At 48.8% G+C, this 27,173-nt stretch overlaps 1 protein-coding gene across 3 annotated transcripts; it reads left to right on the top strand.

Annotated features, from left to right (window-relative positions):
* Positions 1-6,368: 6,368 nt before the first annotated feature.
* Positions 6,369-26,232, top strand: SLC25A19 (solute carrier family 25 member 19). Of its 3 annotated transcripts, none has more exons than XM_066381191.1 (7): positions 6,369-6,445; positions 9,910-10,079; positions 10,696-10,851; positions 12,636-12,806; positions 22,619-22,802; positions 23,447-23,577; positions 25,459-26,231. In XM_066381191.1, exons 2-7 carry the CDS (start codon positions 9,948-9,950, stop codon positions 25,639-25,641), a joined length of 957 nt encoding a protein of 318 aa, XP_066237288.1. In that variant the 5' UTR covers positions 6,369-6,445; positions 9,910-9,947; the 3' UTR covers positions 25,642-26,231. The 3 variants fall into 3 exon arrangements, with proteins under 3 accessions (XP_066237288.1, XP_066237287.1, XP_066237289.1); XM_066381190.1 differs by having other exon boundaries at positions 6,387-6,528; XM_066381192.1 differs by lacking the exon at positions 10,696-10,851 and having other exon boundaries at positions 6,387-6,528; positions 25,459-26,232.
* Positions 26,233-27,173: the final 941 nt, after the last annotated feature.

Genomic DNA, 27,173 nt, shown 5'->3' with positions numbered 1-27,173 from the left:
AATGTGGGCCACCAACCAAAATTCTTATTCCCAGGCCATATGCCAGACCTGTTTGATCAGGATGAGTGTCCCTATGGAGGAGTAATCTGAATTTTTAAATAAGCATCCCAGATGATACTTGTATCAGCTGAAGTTGAGAACTCTTGTGATGCTTACTAAAAATGTAGATTTTTTTTTTTAGACCTCTAGAGGTACAGAGGCAGCAAGGCATGTACACTCTTTATCATTACAGACAGAGAAGGCGCAGCCCAGAGAAACAGCGCTTGGCCAAAGAGCCACAGCAAGTCATCTCCAGGCTCTCAAGGCTCTTCCTGGAGGCGCGGCTGACCACCCACTCAGGCAGCAGAAGGTCTCCTGACTTTGCTGGAAAGGATCCTGCCTTATGCAGCTGACAAATGCCAACTCTTGTTTGTCAAGGCCAAGGAGGTATTTCCTCCCGCTGAGGAGGTGGGGGGTGTTCCGAGGAGCTTTTAATAGGTCTGTTCAGGGTAAATTTTGATGAGGTCACAGAAGGATTCACTTCCCTAACCTGATGGGAACTGTTATTTTCTTGTTTCTCTTTTCACATGATGTGATTTGCTTAAATATTTAAATTGAAATGAAATAATCAGATTTCAAATATGCAAAAACTAGAACCATGTGTCAGTCCAGGAAACTGGCACCTGCTGAGCTCCTCTCACCTTGGCCACCAAGTTGCCATCTGACCTTGGGAACCTTCAGTGTATCGCTGAGTCCTGTAGTTCTCAAACTTTCTGAAGTTGGGGAGAATTTAAAATCTTACAAATAATTGTAGGTGCACTATATACAAACTTCTGAGAAATATGTAATATTAAGTCAAATATTAAAGAAAAAAATATAAAGTCCAAGCTTGATTTTATGGTAATTAAATGAAATAGATAAGACAAAATTAAATTTATTCTGACATTAAAAAAGCATTCTTTTTTTTGTTTTGTATTTTTCTGAAGTTGGAAACGGGGAGGCAGTCAGACAGACTCCCGCATGTACCCGACCAGGATCCACCCGGCACGCCCACCAGAGGGCAATGCTCTGCCCATCTGGGGCATCGCTCTGTTGCAACCAGAGCCATTCTAGCACCTGAGGCAGAGGTCATAGAGCCATCCTCAGCGCCCAGGCCAACTTTGCTCCAATGTAGCCTCGGCTGCGGGAAGGGAAGAGAGAGACAGAGAGTAAGGAGAGGGGGAGGGATGGAGAAGCAGATGGGCACTTCTCCTGTGTGCCCTGGCCGGGAACCGAACCCGGGACCCCTTGCACGCCAGGCCGACGCTCTACCACTGAGCCAACCGGCCAGGGCCTAAAAAAACATACTTATGTTACATTTTTAACTTATTCTTTTTAGAATTCGTAAAAAAGAAGTGTTAAAAAATTAAAAAACGGCCTTGGCCGGTTGGCTAAGTGGTAGAGCGTCGGCCTGGCGTGCAGGAGTCCGGGTTCGATTCCCGGCCAGGGCACACAGGAGAAGCGCCCGTCTGCTTCTCCACCCCTCCCCCTCTCCTTCCTCTCTGTCTCTCTCTTCCCCTCCCGCAGCCAAGGCTCCACTGGAGCAAAGTTGGCCCGGGCACTGAGGATGGCTCTGTGGCCTCTGCCTCAGGTGCTAGAATGGCTCTGGTTGCAACAGAGCGACACCCCAGATGGGCAAAGCATCGCCCCCTGGTGGGCAGGCCAGGTGGATTCCGGTCGGGCGCATGCGGAAGTCTGTCTGCCTGCCTCCCCGTTTCCAGCTTTGGAAAATATTTTAAAAATAAATAAATAAATAAAAAATAAAAAACGACAAAAACTTATCTTTTTATATATAGATACATTCTTAGTAAGATTTAGTAAATTTGGCAGGTCTCAGTGCGAATGTGTTAAGTTTTTTCATTCCTGTGTTTATGAGAAACATGAGCCTGATGTGTCCTAGCTATTTCTTCAATGTTTGGGCATATATTTGAAAGGCAATTCCTCATGAATACATTGAAGAATTTCTCTCTTTTTAGTCTTTTTTTTTTCTTTTCTGAAGCTGGAAACAGGGAGAGACAGTCAGACAGACTCCCCCATGCATCCGACCGGGATCCACCCGGCACGCCCACCAGGGGCAACGCTCTGCCCACCAGGGGGCGATGCTCTGCCCCTCTGGGGCGTCACTCTGCCGCAACCAGGGCCACTCTAGTGCCTGGGGCAGAGGCCAAGGAGCCATCCCCAGCGCCCAGGCCATCTTTGCTCCAATGGAGCCTTGGCTGCAGGAGGGGAAGAGAGAGACAGGGAGGAAGGAGGGGATGGGGGTGGAGAAGCAAATGGGCACCTTCCCTATGTGCCCTAGCCGGGACTCGAACCCGGGTCCCCCCACACGCCAGGCCGACACTCTACCACTGAGCCAACCGGCCAGGGCCTCTTTTTACTCTTAATTGTGTTGAGGGTAGAAAATCCTAATTCACGTAAATAGGATGTTGAAAATTGTAGTAAAATATTCAAAGCTTTTTTAGATATTGCCACATATTCTTCTTTTATAGAAATCCAAAAGGCTTCAAGAGATAATTCCTTATGTTTAATCATCAATCCAAAACCCTCACCATACATATCATCTTAACTTTACACCAAACAAAGGATAGAAGAAACTTGCCTCCAGTCTTTCCGGGGAACATGGAGGATATTGTAAACAATCCAGCTTAACAGCCTTTTGCAACCTAATCATGCAAGTGAGGTGGGGGGTTGGGCAGACTGTCATCTTACAGCCAATTCCCCACACCTCTATCCCCCAAAAATCTAAACTCCAAAAGCCTGTTGGTTTTTTGATTCCCAACAGGCACATATTTTTCTGGAATACCGTAGGGGCATTAGTGCGCCCTGTCACACACTTTGAGAACCACTGTCCTAGTCCCTCTGAGCCCTGGCTGCTGGCCATGAGTCTTTCCAGTTCTGATGGTCTGTGGTCCTCTGATTCTAACTCACTATACAATTAGCCAGTAGTCAAAAGTCCTGCTGGCTCTTCTGTTGAGTGACCATTAGGAGGCCTTGTCTAAAATTTGGGGCTTAATCTAGTCAAATGAACAAAACAGACCCAAGGATTTCTGTAGCTGAATAGAGAGGTTAGCGATCAGCCCTCCAAACTGATGGAAAATAGAGATATGACACAAAGGCTAGGACTTCCTGGGGAAATAGGCTGTCTTGAAGCAAGGAGATGGAAGAAGTGATGGAGTATAAAGATAGCCCTGAAGGGCACTGTGGGGGACAGTTTGCAGGAAGTTAAATTTCTATACAGGTTATGCTCATTGTGGGCCACCTTAACATTTTTAACTTATCCTTTTCCTGTGTGGCCAATGCTTACTAAAAATGTAGATTAAGTGAAAAATAGCAAAAGTCAAAATGTCGTGTACAGTCTGACCAGGTGGTGCAGTGGATAGAGCATTGGACTGGGATGCGGAGGACCCAGGTTCAAGACCCTAAGGTCACCAGCTTGGGGCCCTTGCTCCGTTGCAACCGGAGCCATTTTTTTTTAGCGCCTGAGGGAGGGCATGGTGCCATCCTCAGCGCCTGGGGCCAACTGTCTTCAATCAAGCCTTAGGCTGCAGAGGGGGGAGGAGGAGAGAGAGAAGCGAGGGGGAGGGATTGAAGAAGCAGGTGATTGCTTCTCCCGTGTGCCCTGGCTGGGAATCATACCCAGGACATCCACATGCCAGGTACCACTGAGCCTACCGGTCAAGCCTACCTAGTTTCTTTTTTTTTTTTTTTTTAGATTTTATTTATTCATTATAGAGAGGGGAGGGGGGGAGGAGCAGGAAGCATCAACTCCCATATGTGCCTTGACCAGGCAAGCCCAGGGTTTTGAACTGGCAACCTCAGTGTTTCCAGGTTGACGCTTTATCCACTGCGCCACCACAGGTCAGGCCCTAGTTTCTTAAAAAAACAAAAACAAAAGAGAGAAAGGAAAAGAAAAAAAATAAAATGGAAATGAAGGAAATTGCAAGCAAAAAAGTAGAAGAAGGAAACCACAGGTTTATTTTATTTTATTTTTTATTTTTATTTTTTTTCCAAAGCTGGAAACGGGGAGAGACAGTCAGACTCCTGCATGCGCCCGACCGGGATCCACCCGGCACGCCCTCCAGGGGGCAACGCTCTGCCCCTCTGAGGGGTCGCTCTGTTGCGACCAGAGCCACTCTAGCACCTGGGGCAGAGGCCAAGGAGCCACCCCCAGCGCCCGGGCCACCTTTGCTCCAATGGAGCCTCGCTGCGGGAGGGGAAGAGAGAGACAGAGAGGAGGGAGAGGGGGAGGGGTGGAGAAGCAGATGGGCGCCTCTCCTGTGTGCCCTGGCCGGGAACCGAACCCGGGACCCCTTGCACGCCAGGCCGACGCTCTACCACTGAGCCAACCGGCCAGGGCTGGAAACCACAGGTTTAAAAAGACTTAAGAAATATAATCCTGGCCCTGGCCGGCTTGTTCAGTGGTAGAGCGTCAGCCCATCTCCTTGAATCCAAGCTGGTGAGCTTTGCTCACACCAGATGAGCCTGCGCTCAAGCTGGCAACCTCAGGGTCTCGAACCCGAGTCGGTCCTTCCTCATCCTAGTCCAAGGCTCTATCCACTGAGCCACTGCCTGGTCAGGCAGCAATGTATGCTCTTGATCTCAATTCAGACAAACTTTTTTTAAAATGACATCTATAGGCTAATCAGGAAAATGTAAATACTAATTAGATATTTGCTATTATAAAATTATTGTCGATTTTCTTTGTGGAGGGTGATAGTTTGGGAGATATATATGTCTTAAAAGGGGAATGCTTGTCTTCCCCATACTTCCTGAAATGTTTACTAGGGAAATAATAGGATGTCAGATATTTACTTCAAAATAGTGTTGGAAGGCCCTGGCCGGTTGGCTCAGTGGTAGAGCGTCGGCCTGGCATGCAGAGGTCCCGGGTTCGATTCCCGGCCAGGGCACACAGGAGAAGCGCCCATCTGCTTCTCCACCCCTTCCCCTCTCCCTCTCTGTCTCTCTCTTCCCCTCCGGCAGCCAGCCGAGGCTCCATTGGAGCAAAGATGGCCGGGCGCTGGGGATGGCTCCTTGGCCTCTGCCCCAGGTGCTAGAGTGGCTCTGGTCTAGACAGAGCAACGCCCCGGAGGGGCAGAGCATCGCCCCCTGGTGGGCATGCGGGAGTCTGTCTGACTGTCTCTCCCCGTTTCCAGCTTCAGAAAAATACAAATAAATAAATAAAAGAGAAAATATGGAAAATGATGGTTTAGCTCTTAAAAAAAAAATAGTGTTGGAGGGGAGAGGAAGGTAGGTGCAGGTGCAGACGAAACAAGAATGACCATGATGAGTTCGTTTTTGAGAATGACTCATTAGGTGGTTTATTAGGCTATATTCTCTACTTTCGTATATGCATGAAATGTTTTAAAATTGTGCAATAAAATGTTTCAAAATTGTATATCAAAATGATTGTACTAATGTGAAAAATGCAATTTAAAAATCAGGAAGAAATACTGTCTTGCAAAACGCTGACGTTACTTGCTTGAGAGTGGTAGGATAAGTCATTTCCTTGTTCATTTCCACATCTTCTGTAACGCATCTGTATATTTTTATAAAGAGAAAATACTCGTATAAACCCTAGGGCAGGGGTCGGGAACCTATGGCTCGCAAGCCAGATGTGGTTCTTTTGATGGCTGCATCTGGCTCGCAGACAAATCTTTAATAAAAATAATAATAACGTTAAAAATATAAAACATTCTCATGTATTACAATGCATTCATTTCCTACCGCTCATGTTCATGGTTGTGGGGGGCTGAAGCCAATCACAGCTGTCCTCCAGGACAACACCAAATTTTTATTGGATAATGTGTAACATACACGGGTCTGTATGGATCTCACGGAATTACATTTTAAAATATATGGCGTTCATGGCTCTCTAAGCCAAAAAGGTTCCGACCCCTGCCCTAGGGAGAAACAAAAGCCTCTATTTTTGCCGTCCTCTTCCTAGCCTTTTCTTCATGTTCTCCAGGTTTTTGCTAAGCTTCCCTCCATCCTTTCCAAGTTTATATTATCCAGGTTCAGGGACTACAAAGGTTTTGAGGAAAGCGTATCAAGGTCAGCGACCCCTAATTTTTTACCCGGCCACAGGGCGACAGCAGCAACTCCGGAGGCCAGACATCTGGACCTGCTATCTTCCAATGCATGGGTAACACCTGCGCACGCGCGCACAGATGACTACATCTCCCAGGAGCCTCTGCGCCTTCCGTTGGGGGAGCGGGAATCAGCCTTGGTAACAATGGACTACACTACCCAATGACACCTTGAGGAAGATGATGACAGGATGACGACTGTACAACTATTGGTCCAACATCTGTCGAAAGACTCACGGTGATTGGCTCAGGAGCCCGTCAGTTACTGCCAAGCTGGTAGACTGCGTGAGGAGGGAGGGAACAGCAGAACTTGGGGAGACGGGTGGCGCCCTCCGAGCAGGGTGAGTAATCTCTATCTCCACCCTTCTGGTCGTCCTCCTGGGGACCTGCACCCTTGCTCCTAGGAAGGAGCACACATGCGCAGGTATTAACGCGGGGGTGGGGACTTGTTCATACGTGTGTTATGCCTGACGTGAGAAGTCTCTCTTCAGGGACGCGGGTGGTAAAACCCCGCGCACACCCGGGGCACCTGTACACGCGGATGCCCACCTCGCGGGCGTCTTTTTGGACTTAGGGAGCAAAAACACTTTCTGAGGCATATCTAGACACCTGTGTCCACACGCGGGCACATCTGCAGAGACCCTTAACTGAATACCTGGGTAGACGAGAACATACGCCCTAGTCGGGGCACCTGCGTACCTGAACACCTGGTTTTCCGCAGTAAGAGAAGGAAGTGGCTAAGGCAAACTCTCACACACACCTCACCTGCCCTGCCACTCACACCAACTTCTATATTATATATATATCATACTTTTAAGAATTTTATTTTGTCTCTTTAGATAAGTTTCAAGGGTTCTTGGTACAAGAAGAAATTTTTGAGCAGTAGAAAAAGTAAGGCCACCACTGGACTACATTTAACAACCCTTTCACGTGTATAAAATTTTTACCATTTTTCAAAACTTATCACATATGATATCTTGCACGAGCCTGGCAGCAATCTGGACTAGGCAGGATAGACATCATTCCCACTTTCCAGAAGAGAAAATTGAGCCTAGGTTAAATAAACCTGCTTAAGGTACATGAGAGAGCCAGAACTTGAATTTAGGCTTTGGCTTCTTGATCAGAGAAGTAGATCAGCTATATAGAACTGCTTATTTATAGAAATACCTGGCCCTGGCCGGTTGGTTCAGTGGTAGAGCATCAGCCCAGCGTGTAGATGTCCTCAGTTCAGTTCCCAGCCAGTGCACACAGGAGAAGCACCCATCTTCTCCACCCCTCTCCCTCTCACTTCTCTCTATTTCTCTCTTCTTCTCCCCTCTTGCAGCCATGGCTCCATTGGAGCAAGTTGGCCCCGGGTGCTGAGGATGGCTCCAAGGCCTCCATCTCAAGCACTCCTGTTGCAATGGAGCAAGGGTCCCAGATGAGCAGAGCACCCCCCTCTAGTGGGTTTGCCGTGTGGATCCCGGTTGGGGTGCATGCGCGAGTCTGTTTCTGCCTCCCCTCCTCTCACTAAAATAAAAAAATAAATACCTCATTCCTTCCCCCACACAGGACTGACCTGCTTATTTTTACCTCAGCAGTCTGTGGAAGACTTGGGAGAGGCATTACCTCTCAATTGCCTACCCCATGTTTGTTTATTTTTTAAATTTCAATTTATTGACTTTAGTGAGAGAGTGAGAGACAGGAACATGTTCCTGTATGGTCCCTGACATATAGGACCGGTTGGTCAGAACAGTGCTCTAACCAGCTGAGCTGTATGGCCAGGGTGCCTACCCCGTGTTTAAATTGTTCCTCACAGGTTCCTGGGGGAAAGCAACTTGAGTTAATGTCACAGAGATGTTGTTGGGAAAGGCCAGGTGGCCTCCTTTGAGGCGATCAGAGAAGCTACCAAGAAATGGACACATTCTAGCAGGGGTTGGGGGGTTTCATACCATTAAACTTTTAATAAAATACCATTTTAGAATACTTTGCTGACAGAGCCCCATGGAAAGTTTACATTTGTTTTGAGGGTAGATTCGAGTGCTACTTTGGCATTTTCAGAAGAGTGAGGGCTTAAGGCTGAGAGTGGTGTGGACAGAATTTCAGGGTGGGTGAGAGGAGAAAAACTGATGGTGTGAAGGGTGTCACCCTGTGGGCATTGACTTCCCTGTAACTAGTGGTATTTAAGAACTAGGTTAATTCTGAGGTCCTTTCTAAAAAATCACTTTATATTTAGTTTTAGTTGGGATTTTTTGGGAGGTCCTTAACAAATCCAAACAGAATTGTATTCAGAAGAAAGGAGATATCTACCTTTCATCTTTCCTTGGCAACCCTTACCCCAAAGGTAACCTTTCCAAGCTGTGGATGTGTGTATGTATCATCACAGATTTCCCCCTATGCATTATACAACTGTACAGCACATATCTAGGCCTTGTTTTCTTTTGTGAAAATGGGGTTACACTAGACATACACTTCTGAAACCTGCTTTTTTCATGTTTCAGTCTATTGTGGACATCTTTTCAAGTGTGTATAGCTCTGGTTAATTCTTTTTCATGGCTGCATAGTATGCCTTTGCATGGATGGGACTTAGTGTATTTATCCATTACTTCATTGATAAGTATCTGTATCATGTCCAGTTTTACAAACAGTGGTGCAATGCATGCCATTTTATACACCCATGGGAGTGTCTAAAACCCTTCTACAACAATGGTTCTCAACCAGGGACAGTTTTGTATCCCAAGGGGCATTTTTCAATGTCTGGAGACACTTGATTTGTCACAAGGGGAGTGTGGCGATACTGACATCTTGTGGGTGGACCAGGGGTGCTGCTAAACATCTTGTAATGCTCAGGACAGCTGCCAACTATGCAGAATTATCCATTCTGCCTATGCTTGATTTTAGCCAAAAGGCTGAGAAGCGATTAAATTATTTATTCTAGAATGGTAATAATGCCAATGTTGAGAAACTGCTTTACATGTAATAGAATTTGATATTTCGATTTTTTTATTGATTTGAGAGAGAGAAGAAGGAGAGAGAGAGAAACATCGATTTATTGTTCCATTTAGTTATGCATTCATTCTTGGTGGATTCTTGTAGGTACCCTCACTGGGGATCAAGCCCACAGCCTACACATGTCAGGATGATGCTCTAATCAACTGGAATTCAGTATTTTAAAAATAAATTTATATTTTTTGAAAACCATTGTGCTCAACAAATTATGACCCAGCTACTCAATGGAATATTACTTAGCTATTTATAATGATATGAAGAACTTGTAGCAACATGCAATCATGCTCTGGCATTTAGTTTTAAAAGCCAGACAGGAATATGTAAAGTGAAGTGTTAAGACAGTGGGGTTTTTAGCCCCTCTCTCTTTCTGTAAGGTCATTATTACTTCTATAATCTAAAAGGCACTTGGTTTTCTTTTTTTTTTTAAGTGAAAGTAGGAGCAATACAGAGACAGACTCCTGCGTGTGCCCCAGCTAGGATCCACCAGGCACTCCCCAACCCCCTGTCTGGAGTGGATGCTCTGCCCATCTGGGGCCATGCCTGAAACTGAGCTAACTTTTGCAAACTCACAACTGTAAACCTACTTTGCCTAACCCTATGTAATGTATAAAAAATTTTGTTTACATCAAGTGGAATTGGCAATCCTTGCTTATACTTTTCAACACTAAGCAAACCTGTAAAGATATTTATTCTATGTTGAGTCCAAAGCAGGTAGTGTATCAGAACGCTGGTCAGGGACAGCTGCCTGAGGAGGTGATGTGTGAGCAGAGACCCTAAGAACTTGCTCTGGGGTTTACTCCTGTTTTTTTGCATTTAGCTTGAAGCTGATGGACATTGTATGGGCCAGAGGCAGGGATGGTCGGCTATGACCCCAAAGCAGATGGCAGGAATATCTCCAATTTCGAGGCGGCAGTGGCTGGGTCTGTGTCTGGCCTTGTCACTCGGTTGCTGATCAGCCCATTGGATGTCATCAAGATCCGTTTCCAGGTAGCCTCCCCCCCCCCCTTTTTTTTCTGTGACAGAGATAGAGAGAGAGACATAGTGAGGGACAGATAGGGACATACAGGCAGGAAGGGAGAGAGATGAGAAGCATCAATTCGTTGCATCTCCTTAGTTATTCATTGATTGCATTCTCATATGTGCCTTGACCAGGGGCTACAACAGAGCGAGTGACCCCTTGCTCAAGCCAGTGACCTTAGGCTTCAAGCCAGTGACCTTGGGCGCAAGCCAGCGACCATGGGGTCATTTCTATGGTCCCACACTCAAGCCAGCGACCCCGCGCTCTACCTGGTGAGCCCCCACTCAAGCCGAGGAGCCCGTGCTCAAGCCGGCAACCCGGGTTTGCCGGGTCTCGAACCTGGGTCCTCTGCATCCCAGTCCGACGCTCTATCCACTGCGCCACCACCTGGTCAGGCACCCTTTCCCCCCTTTTTCCATGTAATGGATTGGAGGACAAATTTCCTCTTTCTTGCCAAAGCAGCTCCTAAGATCTTGAAATTTTGTTAAGGAGAAGCACTTTGTTGTCTTCATTACCTTTCCTGAAATTTCTGCTCCTCCCCTAGCCCTGCCCCTATTGTCCTGACCTTTGGATTTTGATTCCTAGCTTCAGATTGAGCGCCTGTCTCGCAGTGATCCCAATGCAAAGTATCATGGGATCTTACAGGCCGGGAGACAGATTCTGCAGGAGGAAGGCCCAACTGCATTCTGGAAGGGACACATTCCAGCCCAGCTTCTCTCCGTAGGCTATGGAGCTGTCCAAGTAGGTGGCAGGGGAACAGCCAGGCCCCTGGGGTCGGGTTGCTCAGTGGGGGGTGGGGGAACACAGGGATGCTGCCTGGGGTCTAGCAGCAGGAGGTGGTCCTCACACTTTTCTAGTGTCTTAACTGGGACCCTCACAGATTGACTGAGTCAGACCGAGTCTGCCTGAGTCAAAGGTGTTGCACCTGAAACACTATCTTGATGCCACACCCCCGTGGGGCTTGGCAAGTGGTAACACAGTGCTCTCCGTTTTTCAAAATAGCATTTTCACATTTCTGCTTCCTCTGAACTTCCCAACAGCATTGTGAGGAAGATAGAAAAAGTGTTATATGGACCAGAAAGGTTAAGTGAAGCTGCCAGAGGCCACGCAGCCTGTAAGTAGTGGGGCTAGGATTAGAATCCAGCTTCTTGACTCTTGTTCATTCATTCTTCAGCTAAGTGCCAGTTTATTTCAAAGGGTATAACATATGGTTATACCTTTGTCCTATACTAACTGTGGGCCAGACCTTGTTTTAAGCATTTTACATCTGTTACCTCACAGCAGTCCTTGGAGATAGGTTTTGTTGTCACTTGTTTTACAGATAAAAAGACTGAGGCATAGGGATCTTAAGTAATAACCCAACTAAAGTCACTAGCTAGAAAGTGACAGGGCCAGGATTCCCACCTGGGTGGCTAGTGCTGGATAGTCCTAGCCTGCTCTCCAAACATCCCAGCCATGCTCAGTCAGACACGCACCAGGTTGATATGCCCCTGCCATCCTGGCTCTGCACCTGGCACTCAGGTACTGCAGCATGATGAATGAGTACAGTGACCTGTATCTCAGGCCCCTGAGCCATCCTGAGTTGGTTGGAGGAAGATCTGAATGTAAGGGGGGTAATGCCATGGAATATGGAGTATGTGGAACTCTCCTGTTGGCCGCACTGTAGGACCAGATAATGGCCACCATCTCCCATTAAGTTTCTCAGGAAACTTAAGTTAACAAGTAGAATTTGTGTGTGTGTGTGTGTGTGTGAAAGAGAGAGACAGAGAGAGAGAGAGGAAGAGGAAGGGAGATTAGAAGCATCAACTCACAGTTACAGCACTTTTTGTTGTTCATTCATTGCTTTTCATATGTGCCTCAACTGGGGGACTCTAACCGAGCCAGTGATCCCTTGCTCAAGCCAGTGACCTTGGGCTTCAAGCCAGTGACCTTTAGGCTTAAGCCAGCTACCATGGGGTCATGTCAATGATCCCATGCTCAAGCCGTTGACCCCGCATCCAAGCCAGTGACCTCAGGGTTTCTAACCTGAGTCCTCAGCATCTCAAGTTGATGCTCTATCCACTGTGCCACCACTGGTCAAGCACGAGTTGAATTTTCTGATACAAAATTTTTCTCATATATTTTCTTAACCCTTTGAGTATTTGAGTCAACTCCAATTAATTATAAAATGACATTTGAGGCCTGACCTGTGGTGGCGCAGTGGATAAAGCATTGACCTGGAAATGCTGAGGTCGCCGGTTCGAAACCGTGGGCTTGCCTGGTCAAGGCACATATGGGAGTTGATGCTTCCAGCTCCTCCCCCCTTCTCTCTCTCTATCTCTCTCTCCTCTCTCTCTCTCTCTTCTCTAAAAATGAATAAATAAAAAAAAATGACATTTGAGCTGCACAAAACGATGTCTATTGTATTCTGTCACTGCTCAGGAAGACTGTTTCTTTATCCCTAGGACTGGGTTCCACCTGGGTCATAAATCTTAGGTGGTATATTTTGGGGATGCTTGTCAGTGACTCTATCACATCTCTTGCAGTTTTTGTCATTTGAAATACTGACCGAGGTGGTGCACAGAGCCAGCGTGCACGATGCCCGTGACTTCTCCGTGCACTTTGTGTGTGGGGGCCTGTCTGCCTGCATGGCCACCCTCACCGTGCATCCCGTGGATGTCCTGCGCACCCGCTTTGCTGCTCAGGGTGAGCCCAGGGTGAGTGGCCCAGCCACAGAAGGGGTGCCCAAGCAACAGAAGTTGGTCTAGGAGTTGAGGCTCTTTTCATGGGAGGGAACAAAGCTGGGAGAGGCTGGGGTTTTTGGTCCATCTGTCAGTCAGTTTGTGTGCTCAGGACCGTGCACCACGCTGACAGCCTTGCAGGAGAGTCAGGACCTCCAGGAGGGAGGGGATGAGAACAAATACCAAACAGCTGGCTGGACAGAAGGTGTCTGGCACAAGAGACATGAGATCAGATCACTGTATTACTATGAGAGGTTTTTTTTTTTTTTTTTTTTTTTTTTTTTTCAGTTTTCTGAAGCTGGAAACAGGGAGAGACAGTCAGACAGACTCCCGCATGCGCCCGACCGGGATCCACCCGGCACGCCCACCAGGGGCGACGCTCTGCCCACCAGGGGGCGATGCTCTGCCCATCCTGGGCGTCGCCATGTTGCGACCAGAGCCACTCTAGCTCCTGAGGCAGAGGCCACAGAGCCATCCCCAGCGCCCGGGCCATCTTTGCTCCAATGGAGCCTTGGCTGCGGGAGGGGAAGAGAGAGACAGAGAGGAAAGCGCGGCAGAGGGGTGGAGAAGCAAATGGGCGCTTCTCCTGTGTGCCCTGGCCGGAATCGAACCCGGGTCCTCCGCACGCTAGGCCGACGCTCTACCGCTGAGCCAACCGGCCAGGGCTTATGAGAGGGTTTTTGGTTTCCACAACGAAATGGGATAATTGAGTCAGATTCAAGGAAGAGTTTACTGAGTGAAAGCAAGGGATTAAACCTCAAAGTAGACCTCTTCACCATAGTCTGTTGTTGGTGGGGAGTGATGCTTTGCTTAAAAATTCAGTGTAGGCCTGACCAGGCGGTGGCACAGTGGATAGAGCATCAGACTGGAACACGGAGGACCCAAGTTCGAAACCCCGAGGTCACCAGCTTGAGCATGGGCTCATCTGGTTTGAGCAAGGCTCACCAGCTTGGACCCAAGGTCGCTGGCTTGATCAAGGGGTCACTTGGTCTGCTGTAGCCCCTGGCCAAGGTAATATATGAGAAAGCAATCAATGAACAACTAAGGTGCCTCAATGAAGAATTGATGCTTCTTATCTCTCTCCCTTCCTGTCTGTCTGTCCCTATCTGTCCCTCTCTGTGTCTCTTTCTGTCTCTGTCACAAAAAAAAAAAAAAGAATTCAGTGTGGAACCAGTTAAGAATAACTGTGGTTTCAGTTCGGATAGTTCTGTGTGTTGCCTGGGGTGGCCATCCTGGGCTGGGAGCCCTTTTGTTTAGGAGACATCCTGAGGACTTTTTTGGTTGAGAAAGGCACTGTCCCCTGGGAACAATCTGGAAGAAAATGATCGGGGCACAAGAGCAAGATTGCTCTGTATGACACTTCAGTAGAAAAGAGAGGTTTGGGATGACAGTCCTCATGGAGAAATGACAATCTTTCAGCTTCTTCATTATTTCCCAGCGTCTAGTAAAAGTCTCTGAGAAGGAAAAAGTGAAGACTTAAAAATGAGAACAGCGCCTGACCAGGCGGTGGCGCAGTGGATGGAGCGTTGGACTGGGACGAGGAGGACCCAGGCTCAAAACCCTGAGGTCACAGGCTTGAGTGCAGGCTCACCAGCTTGAATGCTGAGTCACTGGCTTGAGCGTGGGGTCATAGACCTGACCCCATGATTGCTGGCTTAAAGCCCAGGGTCACTAGCTTGAAAGTCCACAGTCACTGGCTTGAGCCCAAGGTCACTGGCTTGAGCAAGGGGTCACTTGCTCTGCTGTAGCCCCCCCCCCCCTGCCCGCAGTCAAGGCACATATGAGAAAGCAATCAATGAATAACTAAGGTGCTATAACGAAGACTTGATGCTTCTTATCTCTCTCTCTTTTTGTCTGTCTCTCTCTCTCTGTCTCTCTTTCTGTCACACACACACACACAAAAGAGAGAGAACCGCATATTACCCCTCTGGCTCAGATGATTGAGACTTAGGATTCTGGATTCTGGAGCGACCAGAAAATTGTGCATGAAAATGAGGGGCAGGCCTGACCTGTGGTGGCGCAGTGGATAAAGCTCTGACCTGGAGTGCTGAGGTCAGTGGTTTGAAACCCTGGGCCTGGTCAGGACACATACGAGAAGCAACCAATATACAACTAGAGTGAAGAAACTACCTCTTGTCCCCCTACCTCCACTCTCTGAAAAATCCATAAATAAAATCTTTAAAAAAGAAAGCAAGATAAAAGAAAAAAGGGGGTAGACGCTTGTTTAAAAACTGCCAAGCTCCACCTTCCTTAGAAAAGTAGCATTCGCCTGACCAGGCGGTGGCGCAGTGGATAGAGCGTCGGACTGGGATGCAGAGGACCCAGGTTCGAGACCCAGAGATCACCAGCTTGAGCGCGGGCTCATCTGGTTTGAGCAAAAAGCCCACCAGCTGAACTCAAGGTCGCTGGCTCCAGCAAGGGGTTACTCAGTCTGCTGAAGGCCCGCGGTCAAGGCACATATGAGAAAGCAATCAATGAACAACTAAGGTGTTGCAACACGCAATGAAAAACTAATGATTGATGCTTCTCATCTCTCTCCGTTCCTGTCTGTCTGTCCCTGTCTATCCCTCTCTCTGACTCACTCTCTGTCTCTGTAAAAAAATATAAATAAAATAAAGAACAAGTAAATTTAAAAAAAAAAAAAAAAAAAAAAAAAAAATAAAAGTAGCATTCATGTTGTAAACTCACACTTTTAAATTAAAAAAAAAAATCGCCTGACCTGTGGTGGCGCAGTGGATAAAGTGTTGACCTGGAATGCTGAGGTTGCCGGTTTGAAACCCCGGGCTTGCCTGGTCAAGGCACATATGGGAGTTGATGCTTCCTGATTCTCCCACCTTCTCTCTCTCTCTTTCTCTCTCCTCTCTGAAATGAATAAATAAAAAAATAAATAAATAAATTCCCATCACCCCCCCCCCAAATAATTAATTTTTAAAAAATCAACAATGTGTAAGGTATATAAAAATTAAAAAGACAGAAAGTTCTTGCCTGACTGGTGTTGGTACAGTGGATGGAGCATCAGCCTGGGATGCTGAGGTCCCAGGTTCAAAACCCCAAGGTCTCCAGCTTGGGCACAGGCTCACCAGTTTGAGTGAGGGATCACTGGCTTGAGCATAGGATCATAGACATGATTCCACTGTCACTAGTTTGAAGTCCAAGGTTGCTGGCTTGAGCAAGGGGTCACTGGCCCAGCTAGAGCTTGCCATCCCCAGAAACAACCACTTTCTTTAGTTTTTTCATTGATTTCAGAGAAAGAGAGAGAAGCATCAACTCGTTCCACTTAGTTGTTCCATTTAGTTGTGTACTCATTGATTGCTTCCCATACCTCCCCTGACCTGGGGTCGAACCTGTGACCTCAGTGCGCCAGGATGACCTTTCATCCATTGCGCCACCCAGCCAGGCAACCACTTTTAATATTTGTACCTGTTTCTTCCATTATTTACTCTCTAATTCTAGGTAACATGCTTATACCACTGTTTCTCTCTCTCTCTCTCTCTTTTTTTTTTTTTTTACAGAGACAGAGAGTGAGTCAGAGAGAGGGATAGATAGGGACAGACAGGAACGGAGAGATGAGAAGCATCGATCATTAGTTTTTCGTTGTTCATTGCAACACCTTAATTGTTCATTGATTGCCTTCTCATACATGCCTTGACCGTGGTCCTTCAGCAGACCGAGTAACCCCTTGCTCGAGCCAGCGACCTTCGGCTCAAGCTGGTGAGCTTTTGCTCAAACCTGATGAACCCGCGCTTAAGCTGGCGACCTTGGGGTCTCAAACCTGGGTCTTCTGCCTCCCAGTCTGACGCTCTATCCACTGCGCCACTGCCCAGTCAGGCTCTCTTTTTTAGGGAGAGAGAGAGGGACAGACAGGGACAGACAGACAGGAAGGGAGAGAGATGAGAAGCATCAACTCATAGTTGCGGCATCTTAGTTGTTCATTGATTGCTTTCTCATACGTGCCTTGACTCGGGGGATTCCAAGCCAGTGACCCCTTGCTCAAGCCAGAGACCATGGGCTTCAAACCAGTGACCTTTGGGCTCAAGCCAGCCACCATGGGGTCATGTCTATGATCCCACGCTCAAGGTGACGACCCCACACTCAAAACTGGTGAGCCTGTGCCCAAGCTGGAGACCTTGGGTTTTTGAACCTGGGTCCTCAGCATCCCAGACCAACACTCTTCTGTTGCACCACTGTCTGGTCAGGCTTTTCTTTTTTTTTCCCCTCTTCTTTTTCTTTTCTTTCCTCTTCCTTCTTCCCCTCTCACACACCCTCCCTCTGACCTCTGATCTTCCTCCCTCCCCCTTCCATTCTCCCTTTTTCCCTCTTCCCTCCCTATTCATAGACATTAATATTGACTGCTACTATGAAAGATGAGGATTTAGCTTTCTCATCACCCTCACATGTGCTTGCGTTTCCTCCCCTGTCTGACTGCAGTACAACTGATTAGTAGATTTTTGACTAAATCAACACTTAGTGTTTATACTATTACCATTATGTATATGTTACTGCTGAACCTTAAATTTTTAAAATTTTTATATTTATTGATTTCAGAGAGGAATTGAGAGAGAGAAAGAAACATTGATTTGTTCCACTTATTCATGCATTCATTGGTTGATTCTTGTATATGCTCTGATCAGAAATCAAACTCATGCCTGACCTGTGGTGGCGCAGTGGATAAAGCGTCGACCTGGAAATGCTGAGGTCGCCAGTTCGAAACCCTGGGCTTACCTGGTCAAGGCACATATGGGAGTTGATGCCTCCAGCTCCTCCCCCCTTCTCTCTCTCTCTCTCTCTCTCTGTCTCTCCTCTCTCTCCCTCTCTGTCTCTCTCTCTCTCCTCTCTAAAAATGAATAAATAAAATAAAAAAATTAAAAAAATAAAAAAAAGAAATCAAACTCACAACCTTGGCATATCAGGATAATGCTCCAACCAACTGAGTTACCAACCAGGGCAAAATATATTACAATTAAATTTTCTTTTATATCTCAGTCTTCCCTGAAGTGAGGAAAGGTCTTGTGCTTTATTTGTTTAACTTTTTACATACTTATCACGAATTCACCCTTAAATCCTCTCAACAAGGCCTGCCTGTGGTCATCAGTCCCGTGATGTTATGGAGCCCCTCCTGAATCTCCCACTTTGGCACCCATTACCTTCTGGCTTCAGTATGGACTGCTTACTCTAGGACTGTAGCCAGCTCTTGTTTTAGGAATTCTCTTGTTGGATACCATGCCTTCTCTCCCTGAGAGAAGTTGTAATGCCGGTGGCCAAGGCCAGGCAGGTCCACATTGTATTTGGGCAGACGGTAGAAAAACTGAGGAGCCAGAAAGTGTTGGGCCATTCCATTTAATAAAGTCTCACAACGGCGGACAAGCACACAGGCACGGGAAATCACCTCTTAGGCAAACAGTAAAATGGTCCTTCAGTGGCGGGCAGGTGATCTGCAAGCATCTGCAATCCCCCATCTCTCTTGAGCACAAGCACCCATAACCTTATAAAGGCTGTGCACACGTGCCTCTGCCAGGTGCTCATGCACTAATCAAACAAAGTGCTTGCAGCTGATAAACCAGCGAGCAAGCCTAACACAGCTGCCCCACAGAAGTCATGATAGAAAATGCCTGTATTTTAGCCTTACATTCAACTGCTGATTTGGGTATAGAATTTTAGGTAACTGTCAGTGCTGCTGAAAAGTCCAAAACAATTCTGTTTACTGATCCTTCATATAAAATTGTCTCCCCGGGCCCTGGCCGGTTGGCTCAGCGGTAGAGCGTCGGCCTGGCGTGCGGGGGACCCGGGTTCGATTCCCGGCCAGGGCACATAGGAGAGGCGCCCATTTGCTTCTCCACCCTCCCCCTTCCTCTCTGCCTCTCTCTTCCCCTCCCGCAGCCAAGGCTCCATTGGAGCAGAGATGGCCTGGGCGCTGGGGATGGCTCCTTGGCCTCTGCCCCAGGCGCTGGAGTGGCTCTGGTCGCGGCGGAGTGACGCCCCAGAGGGGCAGAGCATCACCCCCTGGTGGGCAGAGCATCGCCCCTGGTGGGCGTGCCGGGTGGAACCCGGTCGGGTGCATGCGGGATTCTGTCTGACTGTCTCTCTCCATTTCCAGCTTCAGAAAAATACAAAAAAAAAAAAAACTGTCTCCCCAGCCCTGGCCAGTTGGTTCAGTGGTAGAGCGTCGGCCTGGCGTGCGGGGGACCCGGGTTTGATTCCCGGCCAGGGCACACAGGAGAAGCGCCCATCTGCTTCTCCACCCCTCCCCCTCTCCTTCCTCTCTGTCTCTCTCTTCCCCTCCTGCAGCCGAGGCTCCATTGGAGCAAAGATGGCCCGGGCGCTGGGGATGGCTCCTTGGCCTCTGCCCCAGGCGCTAGAGTGGCTCTGGTCGCGGCAGAGCGACGCCCGGGAGGGGCAGAGCATCGCCCCCTGGTGGGCAGAGCATCGCCTCTGGTGGGCGTGCCGGGTGGATCCCAGTCGGGCGCATGTGGGAGTCTGTCTGACTGTCTTTCCCCGTTTCTAGCTTCAGAAAAATACAAAAAAAAAACACAAACAAACAAACAAACAAAAAACTGTCTCCCCTTCCCCACCATGGGAACTCTCAGGATCTTTCTTGATCCCTAGCTTTCTAGAAATGTACACAGGTGTGGGTCTCTTTTAGTCATTGTGATGGGCACTTCCTGGACCCTTTAGTCTAGATCAGTGGTCGGCAAACTCATTAGTCAACAGAGCCAAATATCAACGGTACAACTATTGAAATTTCTTTTGAGAGCTAAATTTTTTAAACTTAAACTATATAGATAGATACATTGTCATTAACTTAATTAGGGTACTCCTAAGCTGGTCTTTGCCAGCACATGGTATTTTGTGGAAGAGCCACACTCAAGAGGCCAAAGAGCCGCATGTGGCTTGCAAGCCGCAGTTTGCCAGCCACTGGTCTAGACACTCAAGTTCTTCATGCCTGGAAAGTGGTCATGAGTTATTTATTCACAGTCACCTGCCCTCTGTTTTGTTATTTTGTTTCTTTCTAGAATTTGTGTTAGTTGGACATCCTGGGTTGGTTGAGAACAGCTCGTTCTCTCCCATTGTTAGCTCTCTTTGTCTTTCTGTCCTGCTTTCTGGGTGGTTTCCTTACCTTTATCATCTGGGCCCTCAACTGATTTTTTTTTTTAATTTTTATTTATTATTTTTTTTACAGGGACAGAGAGTCAGAGAGAGGGATAGATAGGGACAGACAGACAGGAACGGAGAGAGATGAGAAGCATCAATCATCAGTTTTTCGTTGGGACTCCTTAGTTGTTCATTGATTGCTTTCTCATATGTGCCTTGACTACGGGCCTTCAGCAGACTGAGTAACCCCTTGCTCGAGCCAGTGACCTTGGGTCCAAGCTGGTGAGCTTTTTTTGGCTCAAGCCAGATGAGCCCGCGCTCAAGCTGGCAACCTCGGGGTCTCGAACCTGGGTCCTTCCGCATCCCAGTCCGACGCTCTATTCACTGCGCCACCACCTGATCAGGCTAAACTGAATTTTTAAAATGTTCGCTTGCATATGTTAGGACCTAAGAACTCTTTTTTAGTTTGTTGGTTCTAGTCAGGTTTATTTATTTATTTATTTATTTATTTTTCTGAAGCTGGAAACGGGGAGAGACAGTCAGACAGACTCCCGCATGCGCCCGACCGGGATCCACCTGGCACGCCCACCAGGGGCAACGCTCTGCCCACCAGGGGGCGATGCTCTGCCCCTCTGGGGTGTCGCTCTGCCGCGACCAGAGCCACTCTAGCGCCTGGGGCAGAGGCCAAGGAGCCATCCACAGCGCCCAGGCCATCTTTGCTCCAATGGAGCCTTGGCTGCGGGAGGGGAAGAGAGAGACAGAGAGGAAGGAGGAGGGGGTGGAGAAGCAAATGGGCGCTTCTCCTGTGTGCCCTGGCCGGGAATCGAACCCAGGTCCCCCGCACGCCAGGCCGATGCTCTACTGCTGAGCCAACCGGCCAGGGCCTAGTCAGGTTTATTGAAGTGTAACTAATGTACACAGTGTGGGCTACCAAGAGATGCCACGTCCATCCAGGATACGGAAAAAGGGAATAGGGATCCTTACCTTCAAGGAGGAAAAGGGGGCGAGGCCTGGGGAGGGAGAGACTTACTGTTGCTACCTGCGTATTCCTGGCGGGTTGGGGGGGGACGACTCAGTAATCTCGGCCTGTGTTTGTTTCCTCCACAAACACTGCCTGCTCTTCTGTTTGGCTCTGACCTTTGTGGGATTAGTCCTTGTCAGTCACACAGATTGCATCCTTCTGTTTTAGTGGTTACACCATGTTCTCGTGTTCCTTTCAGTGGATGTGCCATAATTTATGTACCCAGTCAAGACACAGGCTTTGTGCACTCATGTGGATTTATCAGTCATGTAAATAGCTCAAGGGGAGTCACTAGGAAAGCCCACACTTGGAGTTTTTGTCCAGCATTTTATTTTTTTTTAAGATTGTATTTATTGATTTTACAGAGAGAAGGGGGAGGGGGCAAGAAGTATCAACTCATAGTTGCTTCACTTTATTCATTGGTTGTTTATTGTATGTCCCTTGGCTGGGCAAGTCCAGGGTTTCAAACAGGCGACTTCAGTGTTCTAGGTCTGATGATCTAGCCATTGTGCCACCACAGGTGAGGCAGTCCAGCATTTTCTTTGTCCTCTTGGCAGGAGAGTAATGCTTCTGGTAGCTGTATTTGTAGGCATGGGATATACAGTGTGTCCATAAAGTCATGGTGCACTTTTCACCAGTCACAGGAAAGCAACAAAAGACGATAGAAATGTGAAATCTGCACCAAATAAAAGGAAAACCCTCCCAGTTTCTGTAGGATGATGTGGCAGCATGTGCGCCTGCGCAGATGATGATGTAACACTGTGTATACAGCGGAGCAGCCCACGGCCATGCCAGTCAAGATGTGGACGGTATAGAGGAAAGTTCAATGTGTTCTGTGGCTCGCTAAATTCAAATCTCTGACCAAAGTGCAACGTGAATATTGCCGCGTTTATAACAAAGTGCAATCACGTAGGAATAACATTACTCGGTAGGATAAGCAGTTGAAGGAAACCGGCAGTTTGGTGGAAAAACCCCGTTCTGGTAGGCCACCAGTGACGAGTCTGTAGAGGCTATACGGGATAGCTACCTAAGGAGCCCTAAAAAATCTGTGCGTGAGACCACATCGAACTGCACTGAATAGGTATGAAACTGGGAGAGTTTTCCTTTTTTTTTTTTTTTTTTTTTTGTATTTTTCCAAAGCTGGAAACGGGGAGAGACAGTCAGACAGACTCCTGCATGCGCCCGACCGGGATCCACCCGGCACGCCCACCAGGGGGTGACGCTCTGCCCACCAGGGAGCGATGCTCTGCCCCTCCGGGGTGTCGCTCTGTTGCGACCAGAGCCACTCTAGAGCCTGGGGCAGAGGCCAAGGAGCAAACCCCAGCGCTCAGGACATCTTTGCTCCAATGGAGCCTCCCTGCGGGAGGGGAAGAGAGAGACAGAGAGGAAGGAGAGGGGGAGGGGTGGAGAAGCAGATGGGCGCTTCTCCTGTGTGCCCTGGCTGGGAATCGAGCCCGGGACCCCTGCACGCCAGGCCGACGCTCTACCACTGAGCCAACCGGCCAGGGCGAGTTTTCCTTTTATTTGGTGTAGATTTCACATTTCTGTTGTCTTTTGTTGCTTTCCTGTGACCGGTCAAAAGTGCACCATGACTTTATGGACACACTGTACATGGTGGGCTGTGTTCTCGGGCTAAAATTAGCACCATGCTCACTTGAGTTGTATGTGTGCTGTCCAGGTGTATAAAACCCTGCGGGATGCTGTGGCCACCATGTACAGGACCGAAGGCCCCTTGGTCTTCTATAAAGGCTTGAATCCCACGCTGATCGCCATCTTCCCCTATGCCGGGTTCCAGTTCTCCTTCTACAATTCCCTGCAGCGCGTGTGTGAGTGGGTCATGCCAGCTGAAGGAAAGAAAAATGGTGAGACAGCCCCCATGGAAAAGGGAACTAGGGTTGTCCTTTCCCCCTACTCCCAAGCCATACGTCTCTTTCTAAACCATGTAGGAAATAAAGTTTTCCTGTCAGAAGCTTGAACACTACAGATCTCAGGACCCAGCCCTGAAATGCAGGCAACAAAACAAATCCAACCACTTACAGATGCCTTCATTTCTCCTACCTCTTGCCACACTCATTGGTGGCATCACTGACATTTATTTCCAATTACTGGTCATGGTTTCCATTTTGGTCAGAGTTCCAGCTTGCACACTGTCTACTTTTGGTTGTGTGTTTCATTAGGGTTTTGTTTGGGGGAGGATGTGGAGGGAGGGGCATCTTGTTCCCTTTAAAGCCCGAACTGACTGACTACACGGAGCCATAGCCTCCAGCTGGGAGATCACCATTAAGGCCCATACCCATCCTGCCACCAGCCTGTCCATTCTGCAGTCCCTTGTCATTCCTGCCAAAAGTGGCTGTGTCTGGTTCTCTTTCCTGGATTCAGTTCCTCAGAGCAAGGATGCTTGTGGGTTTTTGTTTTATGATGCAGGATAGAGCTCGTGACCTTGAAGTTGCCTACCCTAAATTGCATTCTTCTCATTTCTCCTGCCAATCCCACTTTTCTGGCTCAGGGAACCTCAAAAACCTGCTTTGTGGCAGTGGTGCTGGAGTCATCAGCAAGACCCTAACGTATCCCCTGGACCTCTTCAAGAAACGGCTGCAAGTTGGAGGGTTTGAGCAGGCCCGAGTCACCTTTGGCCAGGTGAGCTGTCCCTCTGCAGACAGCTCTGGTCCTCACCCCTCACTGGAGGTGGGAGGGATCCATGTGGGAGAAAGAAATTAATTTCTTCTTTTTTCTTTTTAAGACTTTATTTATTGATTTGAGAGAAAGAGGTAGAGGAAGAATGAGAAGCATCAACTTGTAGTAGTTGCTTCTTGTATGTGCTTTGACCAGCTAAGCCTTGGGTTTTACACCTGTGTCCTCAGCATTCCAGGTCAGCACTTTATCCACTGCAGGCATCCACAGGTCAGGCATCAAAGAAAGAAATTGAGTTCCAAATGAACACCAGGCCTTGGTGCTTGGACTTGATTTTTTTTTTTTTTTAATTAAGTGGGGAGACAGACAGGCTCCTGCATGCACCCTGACCGGAATCCACCCAGCAAGCCCCCCTCCCCCCCCCCCCCCCCCCAGCCAATGCTCTGCTTATCTGGGACTGTTGCTTTGTTGCTCAGCAACTAAGCTATTTTAGTGTCTGAGGTGAGGCCATGGAGCCATCCTCAGTGCCCGGGGCTAACTTGGTCAAACCATTCAAGCCATGGTTGGGGGAGAGGAAGAGAAAGAGAGAGAGAGAAGTGGGAGGGGTGGGGGGTGGAGAAGCAGGTCGTCACTTCTGTGTGTCCTGACCAGGAATTGAACCTGGGACTTCCACATGTCAGGCTGATGCCTCTGGCCAGGGCCGGACTTGATTCTTCATAATGTCACTACTGTCATTATTGTCATCGGGAGTTACTGGTGCCTTTGGAGGGGAGTGAGGTGAACACAGTCTGGCCACACTGTATGGTCACCTGGAGAAAACCAGGCTGGAGGGGTGGTACTAGTCACGCTAGGAACTAATGAGGGCCAGATTCAGACCTACTGTTCAAGGTGGACCAGGTGGATGGGGTGGGGGGTCAGAGGTGCCTTTGGGAAGAGGGTCCAGAGCTCTCACTGGGTCATGAATAGCCCATCAGTGGCAGCCTCCTGGGAAGGAAGGAGCTCTGTCCAGTGTTGATTTCCAGGCACTTCAACTGTTAAGTCTGAATTAGCACACTTGGAAGAGGAAGAATGAGGTTAACTTTTTCTCTGTCTCATTTATTTATTTATTTATTTATTTATTTATTTTTTTTCTGAAGCTAGAAACCGGGAGAGACAGTCAGATAGACTCCCGCATGCGCCCGACCGGGATCCACCCGGCATGCCCACCAGGGGGCGATGCTCTGCCCCTCCAGGGCGTCACTCTGCTGCGACCAGAGCCACTCTAGCGCCTGGGGCAGAGGCCAAGGAGCCATCCCCAGTGCCCGGGCCATCTTTGCTCCAATGGAGCCTCGGCTGCAGGAGGGGAAGAGAGAGACAGAGAGGAAGGAGAGGGGGAGGGGTGGAGAAGCAGATGGGCGCTTCTCCTGTGTGTCCTGGCCGGGAGTCGAACCCGGGGCTTCTACACGCCAGGCCGATGCTCTACCACTGAGCCAACCGGCCAGGGCTTTTCTCTGTCTCTTTTACACCCATTCCTTCACCCAGCAAGTATTTATTGGGAGCTGTGGTGTGCCAGGCCTTGTGTTGACTAAAGAATAGAGCCATGCCTGACCTGTGGTGGCGCAGTGGATAAAGTGTTGACCTGGAAATGCTGAGGTCGCCGGTTCGAAACCCTGGGCTTGCCTGGTCAAGGCACATATGGGAGTTGATGCTTCCAGCTCCTCCCCCGTCTCTCTCTCCTCTTTCTCTTTCTCTTTCTCTCTCTCTCTCTCTCTCTCTCCCCCTCTCTCTCTCCTCTCTAAAATGAATAAATAAAATTTTAAAAATTAAAAAAAAAAAAAAAAAAAGAATAGAGCCGCACCATGTGGTAATCACCTCTTTCCTCAACCAGAATAACCTTCCTCTCCCCAGGTCCGAAGCTACCAGGGCCTTCTGGACTGTGCCAGGCAGGTGCTGCGGGAGGAAGGCATGCGGGGCTTCTTCAAGGGCCTATCCCCAAGCCTGCTGAAGGCGGCCTTTTCCACCGGCTTGGTGTTCTTCTGGTATGAGTTCTTCTGTAACCTTTTCCACCACATGAAGAAGGCAGACAGGTAGCTTGAGGGTTAGAAGGTGGCTTGAGGACTTTCACTGGGGGCAGCCTCCTGAAAGAAGTAAGACTTGATCTGTGATCTCACACTGCACTGAGAGGCGCTGCTTGGTCCATCCCCTCAGCCAGCTGTCCTGAGCATGAAGAGCCACTGGGAGCAGGCCGCAGTCAATCCCACCAGGTTGGATGTCAGAAGAAGGTCAAGGGTTTTCTCCCTGAACGACCACAAGGGAAGACTGAGGACTTGGTCCTTGGGGCCCAGCCACTCCAGTCAAGGAGCTTGAGTCTCTCCTCCCTCTAGCCCACATTCCAAGAGGAACAGCTGCCTGCCGTCCTGCACTTAGCCAGCCCGCCTGCCTGTCGTGAGAGTTCTCCTTTAATAGACATTAAAGTTCAAAACACATTCTTACCTTACCCCTCCACCTTCCCTTCCAAGTCACATCTTCCCTGGACCCCAGCTGTGCTCAGCTGCCCCAAAGTCCACTTTCTCAGTAGTTGCATCCCTCAGGCAGCTTTGCTTCTAGTTCTGGGGGAAGAAGCCAAGCTGAATTGGTCATGTTCAACCCTCCCCACCCCACCCCACATTCAGAGCTTCGTGTCTATAAATGTACCGCTCAGGTCCCTCTCTCCTTGGGCAGGACTGGTCACAGCTGGGGGCTCTGGGGAAATCAGATACAGCAGCCGTGCAGGAACTGGAGGCTGTGGTGGGTGAAGAGGTGGGTAAAAGCAGGGGCCCTTCACCCCAGTCGACCTGAGATGGCTCATGTTTTGGGCTGGGGCAGCCCTCCTGGGTGGGTGGGAGCTCACAGCTGGGCCAGTGGAATCAGCTGCCAGATATCTCCACATTTTCCTCCTCTGCTCAGCATGATGCAGCCCAGTGAATGGGGTGGGGGAGAAAGGAGGAGTTGGGTAGACAGCCTGGCGAGGGCACAGTTGGTGCCCAGAGAGCTGTCAGAGCACAGGACCCACAGCGGATTCCCATCTAGGCACTGAAGAGAAACTAGGGGTGTGAGGAGAAAATCTCCAGAAAGCCACAACACTCATCTAGATCTCCCCAGTCCTGAGGGGCACTAAGCCCTTGGGCTTGGCTCTGCAGGGGAAGCCAGGATGGAGGAGCACCAGACTCACATAGGACTTCCACCTCCCCCCTCCCCTCTGGGCTCTGGCTCCAGATGTGCTCTGACCTATGAAAGCACCAGCTGGATGCAGCCTGGCATGGATGTCATGGCCACTGCTCCCTGTGAAGCCTGGGTCCCTTCTCTCATGTTCCTATTTCATCTCTTGTCTGGGGCTCTATGATATGTCGGGACCCCGAATCCTGAAACTTGCCTGCTCTTGGCTGCTGCTGCCACCCAAGGTCCAGGCTGTGGCTGGAGGGCACTCTGATGCCACAGGGTTTTTGGCACTTAAGGCCTGGGCTTGGGGCTGTGGGCAGGCAGCTGCCTGAATGTATATTTTATGAAATTCCATTGAAGTAAACTATTTTCTTCATCTCTCCTGCTCACTGGTTTCTTCTTTTTTGCTGCAGCTGAGGGTTCCC

The sequence above is a fragment of the Saccopteryx leptura genome, chromosome 4 (assembly GCF_036850995.1).
Source record: "Saccopteryx leptura isolate mSacLep1 chromosome 4, mSacLep1_pri_phased_curated, whole genome shotgun sequence".
Lineage (NCBI taxonomy): Eukaryota > Metazoa > Chordata > Mammalia > Chiroptera > Emballonuridae > Saccopteryx > Saccopteryx leptura.
Note: the sequence above shows the minus strand (reverse complement) of the source record. Positions and strands in the feature narration are given on the sequence as shown.